Source organism: Pithys albifrons, chromosome 5, assembly GCF_047495875.1.
Source record: "Pithys albifrons albifrons isolate INPA30051 chromosome 5, PitAlb_v1, whole genome shotgun sequence".
NCBI classification, from domain to species: domain Eukaryota; kingdom Metazoa; phylum Chordata; class Aves; order Passeriformes; family Thamnophilidae; genus Pithys; species Pithys albifrons.
The window spans coordinates 28,223,105-28,244,770 of NC_092462.1; the positions used below are offsets into that span (position 1 = coordinate 28,223,105).

Below are 21,666 nucleotides of genomic sequence, written 5' to 3' on the forward strand. Positions count from 1 at the left end.
TAGTATTATGCTATGGAGAAAAACACTAAACAAATACGGTATTACAGAAGACTTCTTAAAGTTTTATTTATAAAGTTTGCTCTACCCACATTACGAAAACAAAGTAGTGAGCAAACACTGAGTAGCGTTTGTGTACTGCAGAACCTGTAATTCATAGGGAACTTCTTTGACTGTCTCAACAAGTGATTTTCCACTGCCATGCTGCTTGTTCATACAATTAAGAGCCTTCCCCTCTCACCATAAACAACATGGCATCATGATCCAGTCCATTCAAGCAAGGGTTTGAAGCAGCAGTATTTTCTCATTAATGCAGAACCTATGCAAGACCACCATGAGATTCTCCCCACAGCGCGAGACCTGGCGCTCCATGGCCAGGCGGAAATCTTCCTTCACTCCTTTAGTTATGCCCCGGGTAACTGTATGATGCCTTAAGCCATGAAGGAAAGAGAGACAAACAAAATAAAATAATGGTTATTTAGCAAACTACAGTAATTAAAAAGATACTTCATGTCACTTACTGTGTATTTACTGTCCATATCTTGCGTTTATGTAATGAGAGTCAAATAGCCCATGCTATGCTATTTTTAAAAATCATGTGTTTAGTAGCTTACAAGTCTTTCAACAGAAGTTCCATACAAGTCTTACATTCTCACTTCTTTGACTATGACTGGGGAGGAAATAATGATGCTCTTCTGGCTAACAGGAAAATCTATTCTCTTAACAAGTACAGAGTTCTCCTTGCTTGGGTAAAGGAATTTTTTTTTCTCTACGTTTGCTACCCAGGCTGCTTCTTCCTTGTAATCACTTCTATAAATGGCTGGAGTTGAAAGAAGAGTGACAAGATGTACTTGCTTTCTCTGGAGGAAGGGTGCTAGCATAAAGAGCAGAGAGTATCTTCCACCACTATCCAAGTGCAGGAAGGAGCTATGTAATCCTGTGGGCACTGATAACACTTTGACTAATGAAAAGCATAGTGAACACTTCACAAAACCCAAATCAAGGCAGGCTGTGAGTCTGCATCAGAAGAAGCCAGCTCTTACTGAGATCCTAGACACCAGGCAGGGATTACATTTATTCTGAGCAGAAGTTCAGGACTTGTTTTCAAGCAAAACAAAGGTCTAGCTACTGAGCAAGCTAAAGCCATGCTGACTGGAGAAACTTATGGGATATTGCTCTGGTAAAGGCCATTCTTGTGAACAGCTCTTTGTCCTCACACTGGTCTGTAGCACTTGACATTTACATCTTATTCTTAAAACAATGTTCTGCAGCACCAAAGCACTACCTTACTTGCAGTGGTCCAGAACTGGGTAAATAAGGTCAAGACTTTGGAACATCTACCTGCAAGCCCTACTTGGGAAAGGTGGAAAATGATATGCCCTGAAAAGAGAGTCCTAACACTACTAAAGGAGAAGCATAAATTAATTCAGAGAAAAAGCATAATGCTAATGCTAAGACAAATCCTGAGTCATGCATAAGAAGGGAAGAGCTGGTCCACACCCAGCAAGCACACTGAAAGACAAAAGAAAATAAAAAATAAAGGGTGAAGGTATCTATGCCAATCCAGAGATGCTGGAAATGAGAAAGGGAAAAATCTCAGAATTACATTCACCAACAATACCACCCAATTTCCATGTAAATAAGCAAGTCTGGCATTTGAGAAGAGACTTCTCTGCCAAAACAGAGACCTCTGCAACATATGGAAAAAGGCAAAAGGAGACTAGCCTGAAGCCAAATGGGCAATTCGTTGATGAATTATGCTAAGTGAAGCCAAACTGCACTGAAAACACTCCAGCATATTTACAGGTTATGTGGTAAGCCCTGTTTTCACTCAGTAGTGTTTTAAACATTGCTGGCAGCCGAGTGCTATGGTCAGTTACAGCCTTAAGGAGAATACGCAACCTACAGCTACTGAGCAAGCCAGCAGCACTCTGGAAGATAGGTGTCTTATTACAGCTGGAAAACAGCAAACAGAATTCAGAACAACCTAAATGAAGACAAGTAGCTACAAAAGGATGCAGTGACCAATGTTTTGAAAAAAAAGGGTTATACTCCTGCTAATATATGATTGAACATTAGTATAATTTTGAAGGATCTCTACATTATTGTTTAAATTCAATAGTGATTATTAAATTGAAAGGACACGGATACTGGCAACTTATGGGAAAAAGAAAAATAAATGTTATAATAGAACAACATGGTTTGCCAGGCAATGTAGGCACAAATGAAGAAAAAAAAAAGATAAATATTAAGTAACAAATTGCTGAAAACCATGGGCAGTAAAACATGTTGACAAAACACAGCACACTATGAGCGGGGTTTTTCCACTTGGTACCTGTCAGCAGTCTGTATGCTGGGCTGTAGCACAGGTATGAATTCCTGCTGCAGTAACCCCATGGGAGGGCTAGAAGTCCTTTAAAAAACAGCAAATAGCAGCATTCAAACACCCACACACCAACTCCCCCTCCGATGCAAAACAACTCTCCAGAAAAAGGAGCAACAAAAAACTAGGGTGAGCTCACATAGCAATATGATCACCGAGCAGCCAAAGGGGTGCAGGACCCTACCAGCATCAAACATGCAAATGTCCCCAGATTTCATTGCAGGGCTGTTCTACAACTGTGGGCTAAAGATATATACACATTTTTGGAGTTACACTGGGAGAAAGGACAGCAGCAGGTGCAAAAACAATACACATTTGTACTACGATGAACTGTCATAGCTCTTTCCAGGAAGCATGTCAGTCAGATCTAATCAGAGGAGCACTGCAGATACCACAGCTTCCCACCAGAGCTGGCACAAGCATGTCAGCAATCTGGGAGAGCCCAGACCTTTGAGTCAAGGAATTTGCTGCTGAGCCCAAGCCAAGTGCATGCACAGTGGGTACCAGCCAAGTTGAGTACATGAAGTGTTTGTTAAAGGTTGCCCAAGTATCTTTTCATTAGTTCACAGATGGCCTTTTTCACCTTTAAAAATTCAAACTGCATAAAAAAAAAAGACTGTTAGAGGATGGCACAATGTCAGAGGAGCACAAATGCCTGCTCAGAACAACCTCCTATTTACGACCAGGGCCACATGAACTAACCACCAAAAGGTGTCTCAGCCGAAAGAGTTTGTCTTCTCCCTGAGGTTCAGTTTTTATCTCTGTGTGCTATCTATAACAAGATAATAACCTAACATGTCCATTCTAGAACAAATCCAATGTGTCCCCTAAGGAAAAGAGAAATGGGAAATTTGGTATATAGTGTCTAGTTTCTTAAGCTAAGTCTGTCAAAATGTCACCTAAATCTTATTCAACACCCGAGTATTGAGTGCATCATTCACCCCCACAGATACTCACAAGGGAGCAGAGAAGCAAAACTCACACTTACATACCTACAATACTGAGTTAGGTGCTTACCTTCAGATCTCACAGGTGGGCATTCTGGTTAATATCTATAATGTATTAATAGATATGGATGGAGAGCTATGCTTATAAAAGCCAAATAAAGATGGAACATTTAACACTCTGTCTACAATAATCTCAAACAAAATATTCACAAAAATTATTCAATCAAATGAGATAATTTTTCAAGGGTTCTTGGCATGAATGAGTCCAGTACTTGCAAAAATGGACATGGAGAACAGGTAATACCAAGGAGCAGCAAGATGTTATTGGTCTCAGTGGCAGATGTTTGCAAAAGGGATTCTGTGCAACTGTGTCTTCAATACTGTTTGCAAGACCTGCAGTCAGAACTAGACCTATCCATATGCACAATCAGAATAAAAATTACACTTTCAGAATTACTTTTTTCACTTCGAACCAACTCAGCTTTTCCTTCTCTGTCTCCAAGGAAAGAAAGGTGTGATGGGAATGAAGCAGAGGGAAAATACTCAGCTTTTGGATCAAGTTCATGCAATTTGGTAGGCTACAATTAGATTAATTAGAGCAAGTTTTATCAAAGAGATAAGCAAGGTATTAAGCAGCAATTTCTTGCATATTGTTCGTTTCCTCTTTAACCTCACCAGCTAACACTGCCACAACTGACACATATAATCACTAAAACTATGAAACTTGGCTTGTCTAAAAGGCAGTTCAAAAGCACTTACTGGTGCTGAATTCAAAGCTCACTGAACAAATCTTGTTGACACTACAAACAGAATGAGCTGGCTGTATCACTAGTTAAAACCAAAACCATGAACCTTCCTATTCCCACAATCGATACAAGCAAAGGCACAGCTTAGAAGCTGTATAGGTTTTGCAGAACCTAACTATAAGTCTGCAGGCTACCAAGGTCTTATTTGAGCTTTTGAAAACCACAGTGCAGTTTGCTTTACTGGGTTCAGAAAAATGAATATAATTTCCTATGAAGATAGTTAGAAAAAAGTACTGGAAGAAGAATGTGGAATTCATCTAGAGAGAAAGCATCCCATAAGTCATCAAACAAAAAGTGGTCCCTACAAGACATGCAATATCTGAAATACATTTCCCATCAACTAAGATGCAGGATTGCTACATTTATGCTGAGGAAAGATCAGACAAAAGACTAACTGCTTCATTTTTGACCTGTGGTGGCAAACACAGAGAGTCTTTCTGAGCATGACTGAACAGCACCTGAGCTGCCTCTGCTAATTCTTGGGAGGATGATGCAGCAGCTCATCCAACCAGAACTGGTAATAGTTTTGAAAGACCTAAGCAGTATGGAGATACTGAGCCTGCCAACCACTGTCCCAGGAAAGAGGGCTATGCTGGCACAGCATCCAAAACCCCAGCTGGTGGTGGGTGTGAGCTCACCAGCACTAAGAGGTCAACACTGCTGGGTGACACCATCCCTGGGCCTCACAGCCAGTCCAGCTCAAAAAACATCTGGAGTGCCAGGGGAGCTAGACATCATCTCCGATCAGCAGCCTACACCCTGAGCTATCTATTCCATCAGCTCTCCAATGAAGCACTTCCAGTCCTACACATCTGAGCCATGTGAAAGACCCTGGACACAGCTTTTTCAGCTGGACGGGATATTTGGCTGTTTTGGCTCTATAAGCACAAAGAAATGGACCTCTCTTCTACAAGCATTTCCATCATTCAGGAAACATAACACTGATCAAAAGGATGTCAAAGAGAGATTCTGCCTCGCTAGAAACTTCTTGCCACCTACTTCCTGACTGGTGGGGTCAGAACAGAAAGGAACAGGTACCACACCAATCAAAACGGAGCTGAGAGAAATAGTGCTGGACTATTGCAACAAAATTGAGAGAGCAGGTGAGAAGTTACCAGGCGTAGTCTTCAGCTCTAAGCCCTCTTGCTGACAAAGCTTATTACTTAACATGATACGTAGTGCAGAATATCCTGATGCTTGTTTTCAGGGAGCTGGTTACAAGCAATGAGATATAGCAAGGGTAAGGGTTTGAAAATCTAGAGCTTGAAAGAGAAAATTCTGTCACATAAGTAAGCATTTGAATTTCTACTTTTTCTTTTAATTACACCTAGTGTCCCATTTTTATGTTGGTTACCAAGAACTCTGGAATATGCATTTACTAATCTAAGTTTGGATCCTGTTGTCTGATGTTAGACTTCCATTTTGAAAACTTCAGCCTATTTACAGTTAGTGAATAGCCAGAATACACTGACCCAAAGTGGAATTTCAACAAGCTTTAAGCAGTCCCCCTCATATGAAGTCAAATATCACAAGTTCTCATAAACAACCAGGATATTCCAAAACATTCTGCCACTAAAACCCTGCAGCAGATAGTTTTGAGTCAAGGCCAAAAAGTAAGAACACCCTGGAAGTTAATCCAAATTATTAATTTCCTTCAGCATCTCATAATAAGCTAACCAGAATTAGCTTGTTCAGTACCTGGCAAGAGCTGAGCTGCTAGTTCTAACAGAAAGGTTACTAGAGTGTAGCTGGAGTATAATTTAATTTATGTTTTATACCAAAGTTTTTCATCATTCAGTGGTCTTTCATAACTTTGTTTACAATGAATAGTGCTTTCTGTTCAACATTACTGTTCAGCCAAATTAGTAACAACACCTTGCACTCAGGCCTAATTATTTAAAGAATTCCTGTAAAGTGCAAGTGTCTGTTTGAAAGAGCAATACTGTAATCACTTTAATATGAATCATTCTAAAACAAACGCCACACTCAGTAATAAAGCTCTGTAAAAGCAGGAGCTTAAAGTTGAAGAACCCTCAAAAGGAGCTCACAGATCAGCAGGAGAGTCAGAAAATCAGGGTCTTATTTGCACTCCTTAAATTTAAGCTCAAAGACATGACAAAATACCCAGAACATGAAAGCAAAGACAACCAGAACATACTCCCTTCTTTATTTTTTTTGCCAAAGAAAACAGTAAATGCTTTCTTATCCTTACTTGATCAGCATTGCTTGATTTGGCAGCAGTTCCAGATGAATTTTCCCTCCTTCCTGTGTTCTTAAATAAGCAAATTCCTCCAACATATCAATATCTGAAGAAAACGTTAAAGATTTGAGTAGGGAAACAATGACAGAGAACATTCATTCTTATGCCTCACATCTGAAGCCACATTGCTGAAAGGACAGTCAACCTGAACAGGTATTCAGGTACCTCATTCTTAAAAGTGATAAAGAAGATCACAGTATGTATTCCTAATCCTCCACAAATTTGTAAGAAATGGTTTTTTTAAGTGAAAATCACATCAGTTAGTTTATTTTCTTTCTTCATGTTTTCATATGGACAGTCAGAAGTAAAGAAAGTTCATTTCTTCAAATTCCTTGGTTGTTTTTATTTCCTTTTTCTACATTGCAGGTTATGAAAGCAGTGCAAACTGAGGCTGGAACTGAAGGACATGCCACCATGGTGGCACACACCACCTTTTTTAGTTTTCTGCTTTGGTCCCTTATTTTGTATGGCCAGGCTTCATGATCAAAGACTTGGGCAGGGCTCTCCCCACGTGGGTGTGCCCTTCCAGCCTGTGCAGTGGATTTTTTAGGTGAGGCACAGCGTGCGCAGAACTGGCCCCACCATTTAAGTCCTGAGGTCCATCTGCTGCAGCCGAGCGAGCTTGGGCAGTGACAGTGAAGTCCTCAGGACTAGAACCTACAGCACCCGGTACTAACCAGGGCTGACCCTGCTGAGCATCCGAGATGTGACGGGATGGGATGGCAGGGAAGCATTGAACTGACAGGGGACGGTCCTTAACCGAGACTCGAACTCAGGGCCTTGGGATTCAGAATCCAGAGTGCTCTCCTTTACACCACGGGACCACCCCGGTCCCTTATTTAGCTGCTTGGTTTGGGGTTTTTTTCCCTTTCCTTTAACACCAAAGCTTATTTTTAATTGTCTCAGACAGGACTTGCTTCCTGGGGACCACATCTCGATGTCAGTTTAGGTTTCCATTTCTGTGTATGCTGATCAAGGTTTATGTCAGACATCTGAATAGAGAAATGAGACATGATTTGCATGAACTTTGACACAGCTCATTATCTTACTCAACCCAAGTATCTTAGCCACACAAAGCATTTAATAACAATAATCAAAAGCATTCAACTTTGCAGCACAGGTAACACTTTATCTTTTTTGTTAACAACCTTGTATATATAATGCCCTATATTTTTTACTGAAAAGATTGCTGTCACTTGCTTGAGCAGCCTGAGCTGCTGCTGGTTTTCTGAATAGAAGTGCAATGGCAATGTACTTAAGGATACTCTCAAGTGCCAGAACAGGTGACAGGAAGCGTATTTCCAGCCCATTGTGCACTACGCCTATTACAAGAGGCTTTCGTGGTATGGAAATAAATACAGAGTATGATTCAGGGAAAGAGCTACTACTGAAACCGTCTAACATCTTTTTCAACACTACAGCACAGGATGTGAAAGACATTCTTGGTTAGAGAAAGGATACTTGTGACATAGTTGAAAAAATTCTCATACTGGAAATTTCCTTGTTGGCAGATTTTGTTGATGGCTTTCAGGAACAAGTTCTCACCCCTTGGCCACTCATGCTGAAGCAGAACAACTACGTGGCCCAGTGCCATGTCATCTCTGCTGTCTGTGAAAGCTCTGAGCTTCAGGGAGAAAAATTGCATTGAGACAATCAGGAAACACATGCTGCTTTTATAAATATATGGGATTCATCTCACCTGTGTGCAAATACAGAAGTAGTTCTTTAAAAGTATATATTAAGGCAGAATGAAATATTCTTCTAAAGTAGGTTGGAAATTTCCAGCTAAAATACAAAATTCTCTCCACTGACCTATAAGGCAATTCTGAACAGAGACAAAAATTTTGAGATCAAACTCTATCTCCTCTGCTCAAAGAAGAGAGAAAAGAGAGAAAGAACCCTCCTCCATCAACACTCCACTTCCCCCTCCAAAAAAAGACTATTGACCTATGATGAGAAGGACTTGAAGCACAGCCCTTCACATCTAATCACAGCAGTGGGATAAGGCCATGCAACTTAAGGAACCCAGACACATAAATTAGGCCTTAGAGACAGGACAGAACTTGAAGCCCCAGTTGACCCCATCTTACCTTGAAACAAGCTAACAACAGATGAAGGCAGTAAGGCATGATAGCTCTGCTGGTACATGGCCAAAGCTTCAAATCAGACCCTGCAACATAACAGTTCTTTAGGGGTCTCATGGTTATTGAAGTTTGAAAGAAATTCAAATGGAGCAAAACAATTCTACAATTGCCAATCTCAGGTAGGGAGGCAAGCTTTGAAAGTGAATTAGGAATTATTTAAAATGTGAAGTTAAATGTGGGGTTTTTTAGTTTATTTCTCTTTTCCTGTGGTAAGACTTTGTCACCAATATACCTTAAAAGGTACCAGCATGACAACCACAATACAAAACCAAGAAGGGATAAAAAAACCTTCCTGTTTTCCTAATACAAAATGAGAACGATTACATCCTCAACCAGAACACACGAACTAAAATTCAGCTGATACTGAGTTTAGGATAGTAGTAACTCCATACCTTTCCTGAATTTAGACTTGACTTTTGGTTGCTCCTCTTGCACTTTACCTCCTTCTTGTATTGGAAGTAAGATATAGCACATGAGGTCAAGCACTTTTTCACATGTTTGCTATAAAAAGAAGGGACATGATAATGCTAAATTTAAATTGAAGTTCTTAAAATTCAGATATATTAAAATTATTAAAAACTTCAAACACAAAAAAAAAACTCACAAAATTCTTTGCTAGAACTTGAGTGGGCACTACACAGCATAGTTTGGCCAAGTAAAAAGACTTAGTTGTCATTTAACAATCTCCGAAATCCTACACACATAATTTTAATTGTGAAAAAATATGTATTGACATTCCTCATTTCAAGGGTGTAAGATCAAAAACTGCCATCAAAAACTATTTTATTTTGAAGGATTAAGTTTTCAGATTCTTAAAATAGTTTTGTAAATCTTGTTCTGTTCATGGTAAAAATAGACAGGAAAATGTCACTCTGACAGCATGACAGAAATTCAATAAATTTTTAATGCTATTTTCTAGAGACAGTAAGAGGTCAGTGGGGATATATGATCACATTTAAAGTGAAAAAGTACTAAACTGGAAGGGACAAAAGCACTTGTCTAGTAATACTAGGATGACATTAGATCCTAAGAGACATAGCCTTTTATTATCAGTGCTGACACTGACTGACCTCAGACCACCGTGCACGCCAGTAATATTAAAAACACAAAACATGTATTGCAAAAGATAAAGCAAGTTTAGAGGTCAGGCCAGTCAATATTACTCTGGAGTCTTTTACACTGTCAGTTAAAAACTAACTCTTTTCTAAGATGATTACAGAAGTTTCTTTACTTTTTCTTTCCACACAATGCCTATACCTAAGAATTTTCCTCAATTTTAAGAAGTGATCAAATAAAATTAAAGATTTCAAATTTAAAGTAACATTTACAGACAACTCAAACACTTGTAGCTATGGAAAATTGTAATCCCCAAATCTTAACTACCAAATAGACTATATATATATATATATATATATATATATATATATATATATATGTAAAAGGGAGTTGCTAATGGACACTCAGTTACAATAGCAGGAAGTGCAATTGTCCCTGCAAAGCATGGATTTTTCAGTAGACCCTGGCTTATACTTGATACCCTCTTGAAAGTGAGAAAATTCAACAGAAGACGACAAATGGGAACCACAGCGCCAGCTGATGATGGACCAGCATGTGGAATGCTGGACATACCCGGTATTCTCCAAGGGCAAAGTGGCACGATGCTAACTGGATTAGTGCTCTCTGATTTTCTAGAGATCCTTGTCCCGTAATTTGCTGTGGAGAATGAGAGCCCTGAAGAGCTGCCAGGTGATGTAGGCTGCTAATTGCTTTTTTGTACTGCCCCTTTAAAAAAGGATAGAAAAGAACACTGTTAGGATCTTTTCTATACAATAGGTGAAAGATAGAAACAAAAATTCCCTTACAGAAAGCTTTCAAAACAGTGTCTAAGCAGCAAGCCTTCAAAATTTGAACCTAGCCCAAGACTCTCCAGTGATGGGCTGTGTAAAGGAGCATGGATCAATCATTTGCCAGGCAGTGAGAAGACAAACAGAATTCTGCTTTAAAAAGCCAGTTTACAAAATCATATTTGTAACTAAATCAAATAACCATATTCTTGAGTTGATTGTTACTTTATGTAGACTAATAAAGTTTGAAATAGGTCTTGTTTAGGTACAAGGAAAATTAAAGAACCTCCAAAGGAAAAATAAAGAACAAGCTTTCTTCTTTAGATGGTATTGGAATGAGCACAGTCAGCTTCACTTTTGAGGATAATGATAAATGTTAACTGACTAATATTAAAATCTTTTGCTGTTTGAAAATTTTTCTCTCTGATTGCGTTCCAATATAATGACAGACTAATAAAATGCACTTTTCTTGCATAACACTATACATATATACAGTGGTCAAAATGCCAAGAGAGGTCTTTTCCATATGCCAAAACTAGCTGAACTCAAACAACAGCTATTGGGACAAGAACATCCTAAGTAGGGTACCTAGCCTGTGATACAAACAGCATAACTCCATCTCCAAAAGGGTCCTAACTGAGGGCATAAATTCAGTAGACACTGTAGGCAGTCAAACTCGCTAATCAGAACACCTATTTACTAGAAGGAAGAGCAACACAATTGTGTTGGTTTTCCCTGGTTATACTGTATTTTTTTTACCTGGTAGATGATCATGTCTGTAAGAAAGATTCTTAACCAAAGCCAGGTCTCTGTCTTCCATGACAAACAAATTCTGGTGAACTCTGCGTAAGTGGTTGGAGAAAAAAAGTAAAAGAGAAAATGAAGCACTTCATAGCTTTGGATTAAAAATCAATTATATATATAAAAAATCTAAATTTAAAAATGGGAAAAAACCACCAAAAAAGTAAGACTATGAAATCATTCAAATATAGAATACTTTCTTTTTATACACTCATATTTTGATTATACTTCTCTTCAGTGTCCAACAAACCTAAAAGCAAGCAGGTGGTACTATTTGCCTGCTTTTTAGAAGAGGAATTTTTTTCAAGATTATCACACCAGATACTACCAAAAAGGGAGAGACACAGTAAATACACATCTTCTTAAACATAAACTAAGGCAACCAGTAGCAACATCCTCACTCAGCATTATCAGCACTACTACTGATCAACTGCTCCAAGAGAAGCAGGGCTACAGAAGCAAAGATACATCAAAAATGAAATGAAATACAGGAATAAAATATTCAGAAACACAACAACTGATAAAGCTTCTTACTGGAACTTACATCAAAAATACTCAGGACCCAAAGCAATTTCGATGTTAAGGATTTGTGATGACAGGAATTCCATTTTAACAATAGTAAAGTGACTTCTATGCAGAGCAGTGAAGCCTAAATGCAACTCTGCCTGCAGTCAGCCATACCTTTGTCAAGCGATTCCAGAGAATAGAGCAGCTCCCAGCTCTCTCTTGCCAGTTTGAAGCTCTCTAGTACTTCGATGGAGTTTGCAAGATCTGCCTTGTTTACTGTAATGTGGCGACTTCGTGCCTTCCCAGAAGGATCCTCATCATCTGAGCTCTGTGTAAAAGTGAGTATAAAACAAAAAGACTAACTTTTTAAGTTATACTTATTTCAAAGGACTCTAAACCCACAGAAGTTCCACCAAACACAAGAAAACAATCATGTATTAGAGATGCCATGGTCCTAGTTTAAGTGCCTTTAAGTGATATTTCCCTTAGCCTGTTTTAATATTAGACCAATTTGTTTGCTACCAAGAAACTCAGTGGTACAGTGTGATAAGCAGTATCCCAAGCAAATTTATTCTCTTAAATGCAGCATACCACCACTGAGCTTCAGACAGATTATCTGTTAAAGTACATACACAGTTTGTACTTTATCACTCAGTTTAAACCTACAGTGGCATAAAGCAAAAGAAATTCTTGTATAAGGGTGCATTTTTGCCAGCAGAGAAATTCTGTAAAATAGTGGGTTTCTATTATTAAAGCAGTAGATACATTGACAATTCCAATCCTGAAAATTCAACTACTTTGGAAGTTTAGCTGTAGAACATCTGGCTGCTATAGCTGCCTTTTTAACAATTTCTGCATCCTCTTCTGAACTCCTTCAAGTTAAAGCATTCGCAGCAGTACATGTGTCTACAGCAACAGCTGAAAAAATTTTACTTTTTTTATTTTTGCTGGCTTTAGGAAAATAACGTTTGAAAATTGTGGTCATGAACAGCTATTCCAGTGTAGCTCTAAAAATAAGTCTGTTACATCTATGTCAAAACTGCTATTGTCTAAATTCCAGTGTCAATGCCATTCTTGTTATGAATTAAAAAGTCTAAAAAAGTTACCATTGTTTTTTCTCTTCCTTCAGCAAGTTTCCTCTTTTTGTGTATGTGTTTGTTACGATCAATATCTGTATCACCATAGATGTTGGATACATCCTCGAGAAGAATCAGTGGGGTTTGGTTTGGGGCATTCGGACCTGGATTCAAAGATAAATCAATTCAGAATTGCTCTACACTGATCTGAAAGATCTCATGCCTACAGCAAGCTGGTTTTGTTTCCTTCACACTAGAGCAAACCATTTGAAATAGTCACTTAAGTTGCATAAGCTTAGACTATGCTGGTAAAGCTAAGGTCTTCTCAAAGCAGCTTCATGGTAAAGGTCAGAATGCATTTATCAGACATCACAAGAGTTTGGCTGAGAGCTTTAGAATGTTTTTGAATCCTTCTTTTTACAAAGCAGTCACAAGATACACTCAGGCAGCAGGTGTTCTCTCATCAAGCATTATTTGCTTTTATCCAAGTATAATTATTCAAGAGATAAACAGCACAAATGGCTCTAAAGTTAACAGCCACAAATATGGCAAAGCACAGTAATATTCTCAAAACATTCTCATGAGAAACCAAAGCAATATGTTGACAGGCACTGACGCCCGAAGAAGTCAGTGTATTTTATGACGCGATTTCCCAGTGATTTCAGTAAACAGAACTGAACTTTAATTGATTGCCAGAGCTCATCTTCACTCTTCAAAGTCTCTAGAGAAGCCTCAATTTGAAACACAGAAGACAATTTCTACTTTCACTGGTGTCACAGAACATTCAGTGGGATCTGGTACCTGTTATTTCAGACTCCAGTGGTTAAGTTTCATTAGGAAATATTAAAATAGGGAAAAAATAGGAACGATACTTCTTAATCTCAAACAACATTGATACATGATCGCTACTGAGACAGCTTCCTTCCAGAAACATTTCCTCCTTTCGCACGATGAAGTTGTATACAGACATGCAAAGCTCAGACAAAGAGGAATATAAAGGAAAGGAGAAATCCATTAGTCTGTTTTCCTTTTTTGAAATCTCCACCTAGTAAGACAGTAGTGTGGACAAGTATTTTCAGTTTGTGCATTTCTTCTGTTTCTGCCTGCAGAAAGATGTCAGGCTAAGGTCTCATTCATAATTGCAAAGAACTAATTTGAGAGTTTAGTAGAAGCACAATCCTTTTCATCTACTGACATAAAAGAACATACAGTAAGCTTTTCCCATCTACTCAAAAGCGATGTTTAAGGAGTCCATTACAGTAGAAGATAATGTTAGAAGAAACAACCAAACTGACATACTTAACAAATGAGGTTGTTTCCTTTGACTAGGTCCAAACTAAACACCACCATCAAAATGTCCGCTACACAAAGGCTACAACACATTGAAATCAACTCTCCTGTACCATCATGTATTCCACTGTGTCAGAATCAAACCTGTGTGAACTGAAAATAGAGCCAAGACATAATGCAGAAGAAACACATATGAAAGTACCACAACTGGGATGCTGGAAGAGTTTCCTCACTAGAATCTCAAGAGGTGCCTAGTTCTAACACCTAAGAAGAAAAGAACAGGTTTTTCTTTTATTCATACTGATTTAAATTAATGCCAACTAACTGCACTGTTTTCTAAGGGGTGTTCTCTTCTCTGTATCCCAAACACACTGCAGCCTTTATTCCAAAACTTCCAATCCTAATTCAAAACAAAACCTATCCTCATCCTTGACTGGGGCTGCAGACCTTCTCTTATGGTATGAAAGTTACACAGCCAAGGAGCTGTGTTGTGTTTTTCTGTCTATCCAGGCTCTGGAATCTAAGCTTACAGAGTTTTTAATTGTTTTCTAGCAGAGAATGTTATAAATAAACGCCTAAAAGCATCAGCCCAAGTAGCAGCTCCTGCCAAGCAGCCTCAAAGTATGAGAGGTGTTAATTGCCTCATTTATTTCTCAAGCCTCCAGCAAAGCAGATAGGAATTATGTAAGAGAAAAGCACTGGAAAGTTTTCCCTCCAGAGGTTTCTTGCAAATCCAGGCACATGAGAAAAAAGTCACAGATCAAAAGTCACAGATCTAATCTCAGAGCTACAGATTAGGGAGGATACAGCATTTTTCCCCACAACTGTGTTTCCAAAATATGTAGAATTCCCCATTTCTCCAGCAAGCCCTCCAAAGAGAAAGAGTAAAAACCTCACTGATAGAAAGGCTATGAAAGACACTGAATACCACTGGACTTTAATGCTAAAGCAGAAATGAGTAAAATATGTCTCAGAAATACTCTCCTGGTATCAAAAAATGACAGAGGGTACCAGAGATGCTGCACCAAATGGACAGCACTCTATCTCAGAATACATTCTTTCTTTGGTGGTTCAGCCATAAGCTTTGAAATACTCAATAGTACAACTTAGAAAGGATAATTTTCACTAGTTTTTTACTTCACTTCTTCCTCAATTCAGAATCAAGCAGCTAGAACTACATGCACAGCTGAAGTACTCCCTTGCCACCATAACCCTTCTTTCCTCTGGACAGAACAAAAAATTCAACTCAATTAGTTCCTGTATTTGTTCAAGTGACTACACATTTTTTGCATGCAAGTTGCCATTATTAGTCCTCTGAGCTTAGCTATCTACTGACACTGTTCAACTGATTACCCAACATTGTGTAGAGTTGCTTAAAACCCATCATTTGTATTGGCTGTTTCCTCAGTCAGATGAGCATTTCTCTATGCAGAAAAACATGATGAAACTTATGATCACAACACAGAATTGAAATTATAATTTTATCACGAATCAGCAATTGTAGTGTCAGTAAGTACTAATTACTTATGGTGACAATTGTTATCATTGCAAGGAATTCTCTATCAGTGAGTGAAGAGGCAGGAAATGCACATTATTAAGAGCTGAAAATTCCTCTTTGTGATGCTATTTCAGTAAGGTCTAACAAACTGGAGGTTAAAGAACTTCCCACAGCTTCTGGGTCACCCCTGAAAAGTCCAATCATTCCCTGAAGAAGCAATCCAAGTTGTTCTAAGCAATCTGATACATCCCAAATGCAGCTTTGAGTGAGTAGGAAAATGCACAGGCCACATTCATATATTAAATGTTCAATTTACAAATTAATTACAAATTAGGATTAATGTGCAAAGCACACCTTAAAGATTAGGCTTAAACTATACAAAGAAAGCCAAAATTGGAAGCTTGTGAATTTCAAGAAATCTTTTCCTATTCAGCTTTTATTTGCTTAATTACAAACTTGGTGTGTGTTCCAAATGCAAAAATGTCTGCAGTTTTCTAATGGAAGCCTTTTGCAGAATCTTTGGACTGAAGGATAGAAGGGAAACATCAGCTTCAGAGAAATAAAATCAGAGGAGAAAAGGAAAGAAACATGATGCTGATGGAAGAATAGGAATCAACCACAGGAATGTTTCTCTCATCCTATCTGGTCTGTTACTTTTCTCCTTGCTAGATAACTCTTTGCTGCTGGCCAAGACTGAAACGACAATGGTTAGACTGATCTTCAGTCTGATCCACCACAGTAGATGTTATGAACTATGTTTGCTGGTAAAATTAATGACTTCAGAGAATTATAACAAGACCGATGTAAATGTCCCTTTGTTTGTAAGATGACAGTTTCAAAAGACTAATGAGAAAAAATCTTTCAGACATTAGCAATGAAATCACAAAGCAGTCCTTAGAGAAGTTGAAACATTAGAAACTGACCTTGAAAGAGCGATGGCTGGATGTTGCTGACATACTGAAACGCATTTTTAAAGAAGACTAGCATCGTGGAATACACCACTTGGTTTTTGTATTTAGCGTGGGCATCACTGTCAAAGTTACTGATGTATCTGCAGAGATCTTTCATTCGATGCAAAATATCACCAAAACTTCTGACGGGAAGAGACAAAAAGAATTCAGGATACTACACAGACTCTGAAACTAAAGGAAAGAATGCACAGTGAATACGAAAATCTTAATGTTTCTCTGAGGACATCGCCTAACCTCAAGTCAGTGAAAGCTGGGAATACATGCTAGTGAAATTTCACTAAATATTTACCACGTTTCTCTTTTCTAAGGTACATAGGGAAGGATACCTTACAGTACTATAGTTCTTATGCATGACTTTCACCATCAGAAATTGAGTTTAGAGACTAATTTCCACATGCTCTCTGAAGCCATGTTTCCGCTTCACACTGTACAGTCTTGAAAGAAAAGTCGCTGTGAACTTACACAAAATTCTCATGTTAAAATCCTTCTTCAACACATCTCCTTAAGAATTAAAATGCCAAACTCTTCTTAAAAAGAAATACCCAGAAAAGTACACTTTTCTTACCTTCTTCCCTTATCCATTTGCCATTCACACCTCATTCCCACCACAGACAATATTTTAAATAGCCTCTCCCAAGGATCCGTAATCTGGGATGACTTCTCTGTGAGACCATCTATTACGTATTTCTGAGAGCTGCGCTTGCTTGGAGACATAATATCAGAGGAATCTTGTGAACCTAGGAAAATCAGTACATTTCTCTCTTCATGAAGAAATCAAACAAGCTGATTAATTTTCACAAAGAAGTCATGTAAAAATTATGTCAGTGCTTTCAGGGTAACCATTCTTTATTGAAAAGGCTAATGGGGAGCCAATAGGCATTTCTGCCTCCTCGTACGTGAGAGTTGATAGGCTGGATAAAGACATTTTGGACATTTCCTCCTACTTTTCAGGAGATATGTTGAAGCATCATGAGCATCATGATTAAGTAGTTTGAGCACCATGAGGTATTTTGGAAACAAAGAACTAAGAAATATCAACTACTACTACTAATCCTTATCTACACGTTACAGTACATAAAAAACACAGCACTTTTCATTTATGGACACCATTTCAGTAGTACTAAAATACATTCTAAGAAAGTTTAATTTTATAACAATATTCTTACCTTGATACTGGCTTTCTGTCTGTGTAGATCTAGTTACATAGTTAATATAAAATTCCGCTGCTTTATTCAGATATTTATATAACAAGTTGGCAGGAAGTCGTACATCAGGATTGTTAATTATCAAAGGAAGAACATCACAAACTAAAACAGAAAACAAACCAAAAAAACCTTTAGGTTTGTGAGGGGGGTTTGTTCTATTTGGCCTGGGTAAGGTTTCTCAATCAGCAATGTGAGCCTGCACCTCTGTCTGAACTTACACCACAAAGAACCCCACATGAATGACCGTAATACCAATTTGCACCACTTGGTCAGTCTGGACTAATGTGGGCTGAGACTCTTCTGAATAAAGCAGTTTTCTAATTGTATTATCTTTAAAGTAGCTTCACTGACCCCAGAATCTTGCCATACTAAAAAGTAAAAAAAGAACATTACTACTTTCTTACCAAATAATTTCCTAAAACAATTCACCGGAGATTCTTGGTCTTCAATACTTTCAGCATCTAATAATGTTTCTCCAAGGCCTACCTGTGTGAGCAGAGGTGAAAATCAAAACACTGGACCAGTGGTTTTAGAAACTTTAACTGCAATTCAATGGAGTTGAACAGTAATTTAGTGGCTGCATGAGTAGCAAGTCACCCTATGGCAATGGCATGTGCAAGTCTCCAAACGTACAACTAAACTATCCATACTTCGTAACAGGTGAAAAGCAATGCCAGCAGATGGCAAGATCAAGAGAAAAACTGGGCATGTGACTCCATCAGTAAAGACACACACAGACAGGTGAAAGTGATCTATGACTGATATTCTGTCATTTACAAAACAAAGGATTACTTTATTTGCTTCCATTTGTTTTCTGCCTAATTCCTTTCTGGTGGTAACCTCACGATACAGCAATCTGAACTATCAGCCACAACTAAAAATGAATGAAAAGACTCGCCCTCTCACCAGGCAAAGGAAAACACATTTCAGCAAAATCTCAAGAAGCAAAGTATCAATATCCTGAACAGTTACTATAAGCTTCATTTCTCTTACCCCATGTTGCACCACAGTCTCCGGAAAACGTCGCAGAAGCAGGAGTAGCATTTCTGCCCTTTCTAATGTGTTAAAACACTGCTCTGTCGCCTTCAGTAACATCTCACACTGGACCCGACCGGGAAGAGTTTCAAATAATCCTTTAAAAAAATAATTAAAATGTTTAGCTTGCTGTGTCTGAATGGTAGAGGTGACTGACAAAGGGTACAAGATGAGTCAACAACACCTTGCCATGCAGAGCAAATGGGAATTCTTTATGCTTCTTTGTTTTTAACACTCATGCCTAAAGAAAGAGAAGTCTGTTTCTTTCAGAGAAGACCAAGTAAATATTTATCTGTGTTTATTCAGGTGCAGAGAACTTGAATTAACAAGTAAGACTGCTACTGAGTGGAATACTCAAAATCCTAATACTTAAAAATTCAACATTTCAAGATGCTTTTTCAAGACTGTTCATTTAGTTTTTACTCATTTCTACAATTAATATTTTAATTATTAAAATTTAGTTTTTCCAATTTAAACTTCCAATGAGACTAAAAGGAAACTAACATATTTTCCCTCATGTTTTACGTATTTGCTTTGAAAAATAAACACACCACATGAAAAATCAAATGTTTTTATAACTGGACTAGCCTGTATGGAGAGCTACACATTGCTTATCCTCACAGCTTTTGAAGCATGTATTCAAACAGCAGGTTATAATTTGTCAGGTGTAAATCCTGCTTTCAAAACTGTCTTCGTTGCTAGAGTGGCAACAAGCCCATCTGGTCACCATTCATCTTCGTAACCCTTACTTCATATACACAAATTCACCCCATTTTTATGATCATTCATTGTTCTCTGCAATCTGTGGAATGATGATTCATAAGTCCCATTCCACTTATTCCCTATTCAATCTCTTCTAAGTACTTGTTGTTCTGGCAGACTAAGTCTACCCATATCAGAGACAAAGCCATGGCAATTAGCTTGTCATGTCCCTCTATTTTGCCTAAGCCTAACACACTAAATGAAGTTCCTTCAGGATAGGATCCTTACCTCTTAAAAACTGTGTCTGCTTGTCCTGTGAGTCATTCCTTAATGCTGCTGTAATAACACTGATCTCCCTCCACACAGCGGGTTGGTCTGGAAAATTCACAAACCTGTAATAAAGTTTGAGGCAAGGAATGCAGAGTGATTTCAAAATCTGCTTCCAAGGCAAAACCTTCCCAGGAAAGTATGTGCACAGTCAAAACAGAAAATAAAACCTTCCCTTCTAGTATTTTCAATTAATTAGAATTTTTCCACTTAATTCACCAACGTGGATGCTCAAGCACACTCACATGGTATTTTTGGAAAATGTAACATTTATAGAAACAGACACTTGGTAGAGTTCCAGCTCTGATTCCTTACATGTCATAGAGCAGCCTGCCTGCAGACGCCGTCCTCTCAGCATTCCTCTCAATAGTGTACATCTCATACTGTGGGATGCAAGAACAGAACATTAGCTTTCCAGAACACTTTATGGATCAGATTAGTCCTTCCTCTCTAAAAAACTGTCCTCAATTTGCTACAGCAGTCTGAGTAACAGAAAACTAAGGGACTGCAATATTTGTCAGAGAAATTAGGAGGCAAGTTTAGACTATGTAATCACACATTAATTTAGGCATAAACTTCTGCATAATAATATGATTATTATTAAATTATTAACAGCCTTCCAAGAGGCCTACAGGAAAACCACACAGGGACTCTTCATCAGGAACCACGGTGAAAGATAATGGGTAGAAGGAGTAATGGGTACAAATTGAAAGAGAGGAAATTTAGGTTAGATATTAGCAAGAAATTCTTTGCTGTGAGTGTGGTGAGGCACTGGAACAGGTTGCCCTGGGAGCTTGCGGATGCCCCAACAGTGGCAGTGCTCAAGGCCAGGCTGGATGGAGCTTGGAGTAACCTGGTCTAGTGGGACGTGTCCCTGCCCACGGCAGGGGGGGGGTGGGATCAGAGGATCTTTAAGGTCCATTTCAACGCTTAACATTTACACGTAACCTTCACACAAATAGAAAACTTAAGAGAACAAAGAGTTCCTTAGGCAGGGTTTGTACCCAGTCAAACGCAATGCAAAGACCCCACGCTACTGCAAAAGCCGTGAGTAGCAGAGATACTTTAAATTGTTCCTATATAGTCATCGGAGTCACGCCCGCATTGGCCAAGCCGCCCGTCAATCGGGCAGCGCCCACAGCGAGGCCGCCCGGCGCCGTGTCCCGGCAGCGAGCGGGTGCGACACCGGCGGCGCTCACCTGGATGTTGAAGTCGGCGGGGTAGAGGCTCCGCGCCGTGATGAGCCAGGCCTTGGCCGCCCACAGGTCCCCCGGCACCAGCTCCCGGGCTCGCTTCACCAAGAACTCGCAGTCCCCCTGCGCCGACATCTTGCACCCAGCCGCCCCGGTGGCCGGGCAGCGCGCATGCGCCGCGCTGCGCCCCGAAGCCGATTCGCCCTCTCTTCCGCCCCGCCCTGGAGCGGCGCGTTGCTGAAGGAGCGCGCGTCAGCCGCCATCTTTGAAGCGGGCAGGGCATGTCCCGGTCCGCTGGACCGGAGACCGTGACGGGAGGGAGCTGCGAGGACCTGGAGGGTGGGAGGAGGCTGAGGACGAATCGAGGAGTCTGGGATGTGGAAGGCTCTGTATAGCCACGAAAGTCTAGAGCCATTTCGCGTAGCCCAGGGCAATAGTTTGGGATCCAAAGTGACCATAAGAAATTTTGCAAGCAAAGGTGAATGGGGCCTCCTGCCCTTCCACCTTTGGCAGCCAGTGTGGTCGCTGGTAGGAGATTGGCTGGGCTACCCTCGGTAAATCTGAATTTTGGCCCTGTGTGCTGTGTTATGTGTCCATAAAGGTGCTTAGAGACGGGGGAGTTCACTCACCTATATCAGTGGGGCTCTGTGTCCTTTGCTGCTGCAAATCAAAGCCCACTT

General features: G+C 39.4%; 1 protein-coding gene across 2 annotated transcripts; it reads right to left on the reverse strand.

Annotated features, from left to right (window-relative positions):
• Positions 1 to 42: 42 nt before the first annotated feature.
• On the reverse strand, positions 43 to 21,159 carry INTS10 (integrator complex subunit 10). Of its 2 annotated transcripts, XM_071556012.1 has the most exons (18): positions 20,993 to 21,159; positions 20,109 to 20,176; positions 19,755 to 19,858; positions 18,723 to 18,862; positions 18,134 to 18,215; positions 17,691 to 17,831; positions 17,090 to 17,261; positions 16,477 to 16,646; positions 12,796 to 12,929; positions 11,864 to 12,017; positions 11,141 to 11,223; positions 10,167 to 10,319; positions 8,930 to 9,038; positions 8,484 to 8,563; positions 7,855 to 8,017; positions 6,346 to 6,439; positions 2,333 to 2,410; positions 43 to 427 (listed from the first exon to the last, which is right to left on the reverse strand). In XM_071556012.1, the coding sequence occupies exons 1-18, from the start codon at positions 21,119 to 21,121 to the stop codon at positions 271 to 273; spliced, it is 2,211 nt and encodes a 736-aa protein (XP_071412113.1). In that variant the 5' UTR covers positions 21,122 to 21,159; the 3' UTR covers positions 43 to 270. The 2 variants fall into 2 exon arrangements, with proteins under 2 accessions (XP_071412113.1, XP_071412114.1); XM_071556013.1 differs by lacking the exon at positions 2,333 to 2,410 and having other exon boundaries at positions 20,993 to 21,141.
• Between the last annotated feature and the right edge of the window lie 507 nt (positions 21,160 to 21,666).

Coding starts and splice junctions, on each gene's coding strand:
- INTS10 (XM_071556012.1), bottom strand. CDS start 21,121: ATGTCGGCGCAGGGGGACTGCGAGTTCTTGGTGAAGCGAGCCCGGGAG. Junction 12,018..12,795: donor AAGGAAGAGAAAAAACAATG/GTAACTTTTTTA, acceptor ACTTTTACACAG/AGCTCAGATGATGAGGATCC. Junction 8,564..8,929: donor CAAGTCTAAATTCAGGAAAG/GTATGGAGTTAC, acceptor GTTATGTTGCAG/GGTCTGATTTGAAGCTTTGG.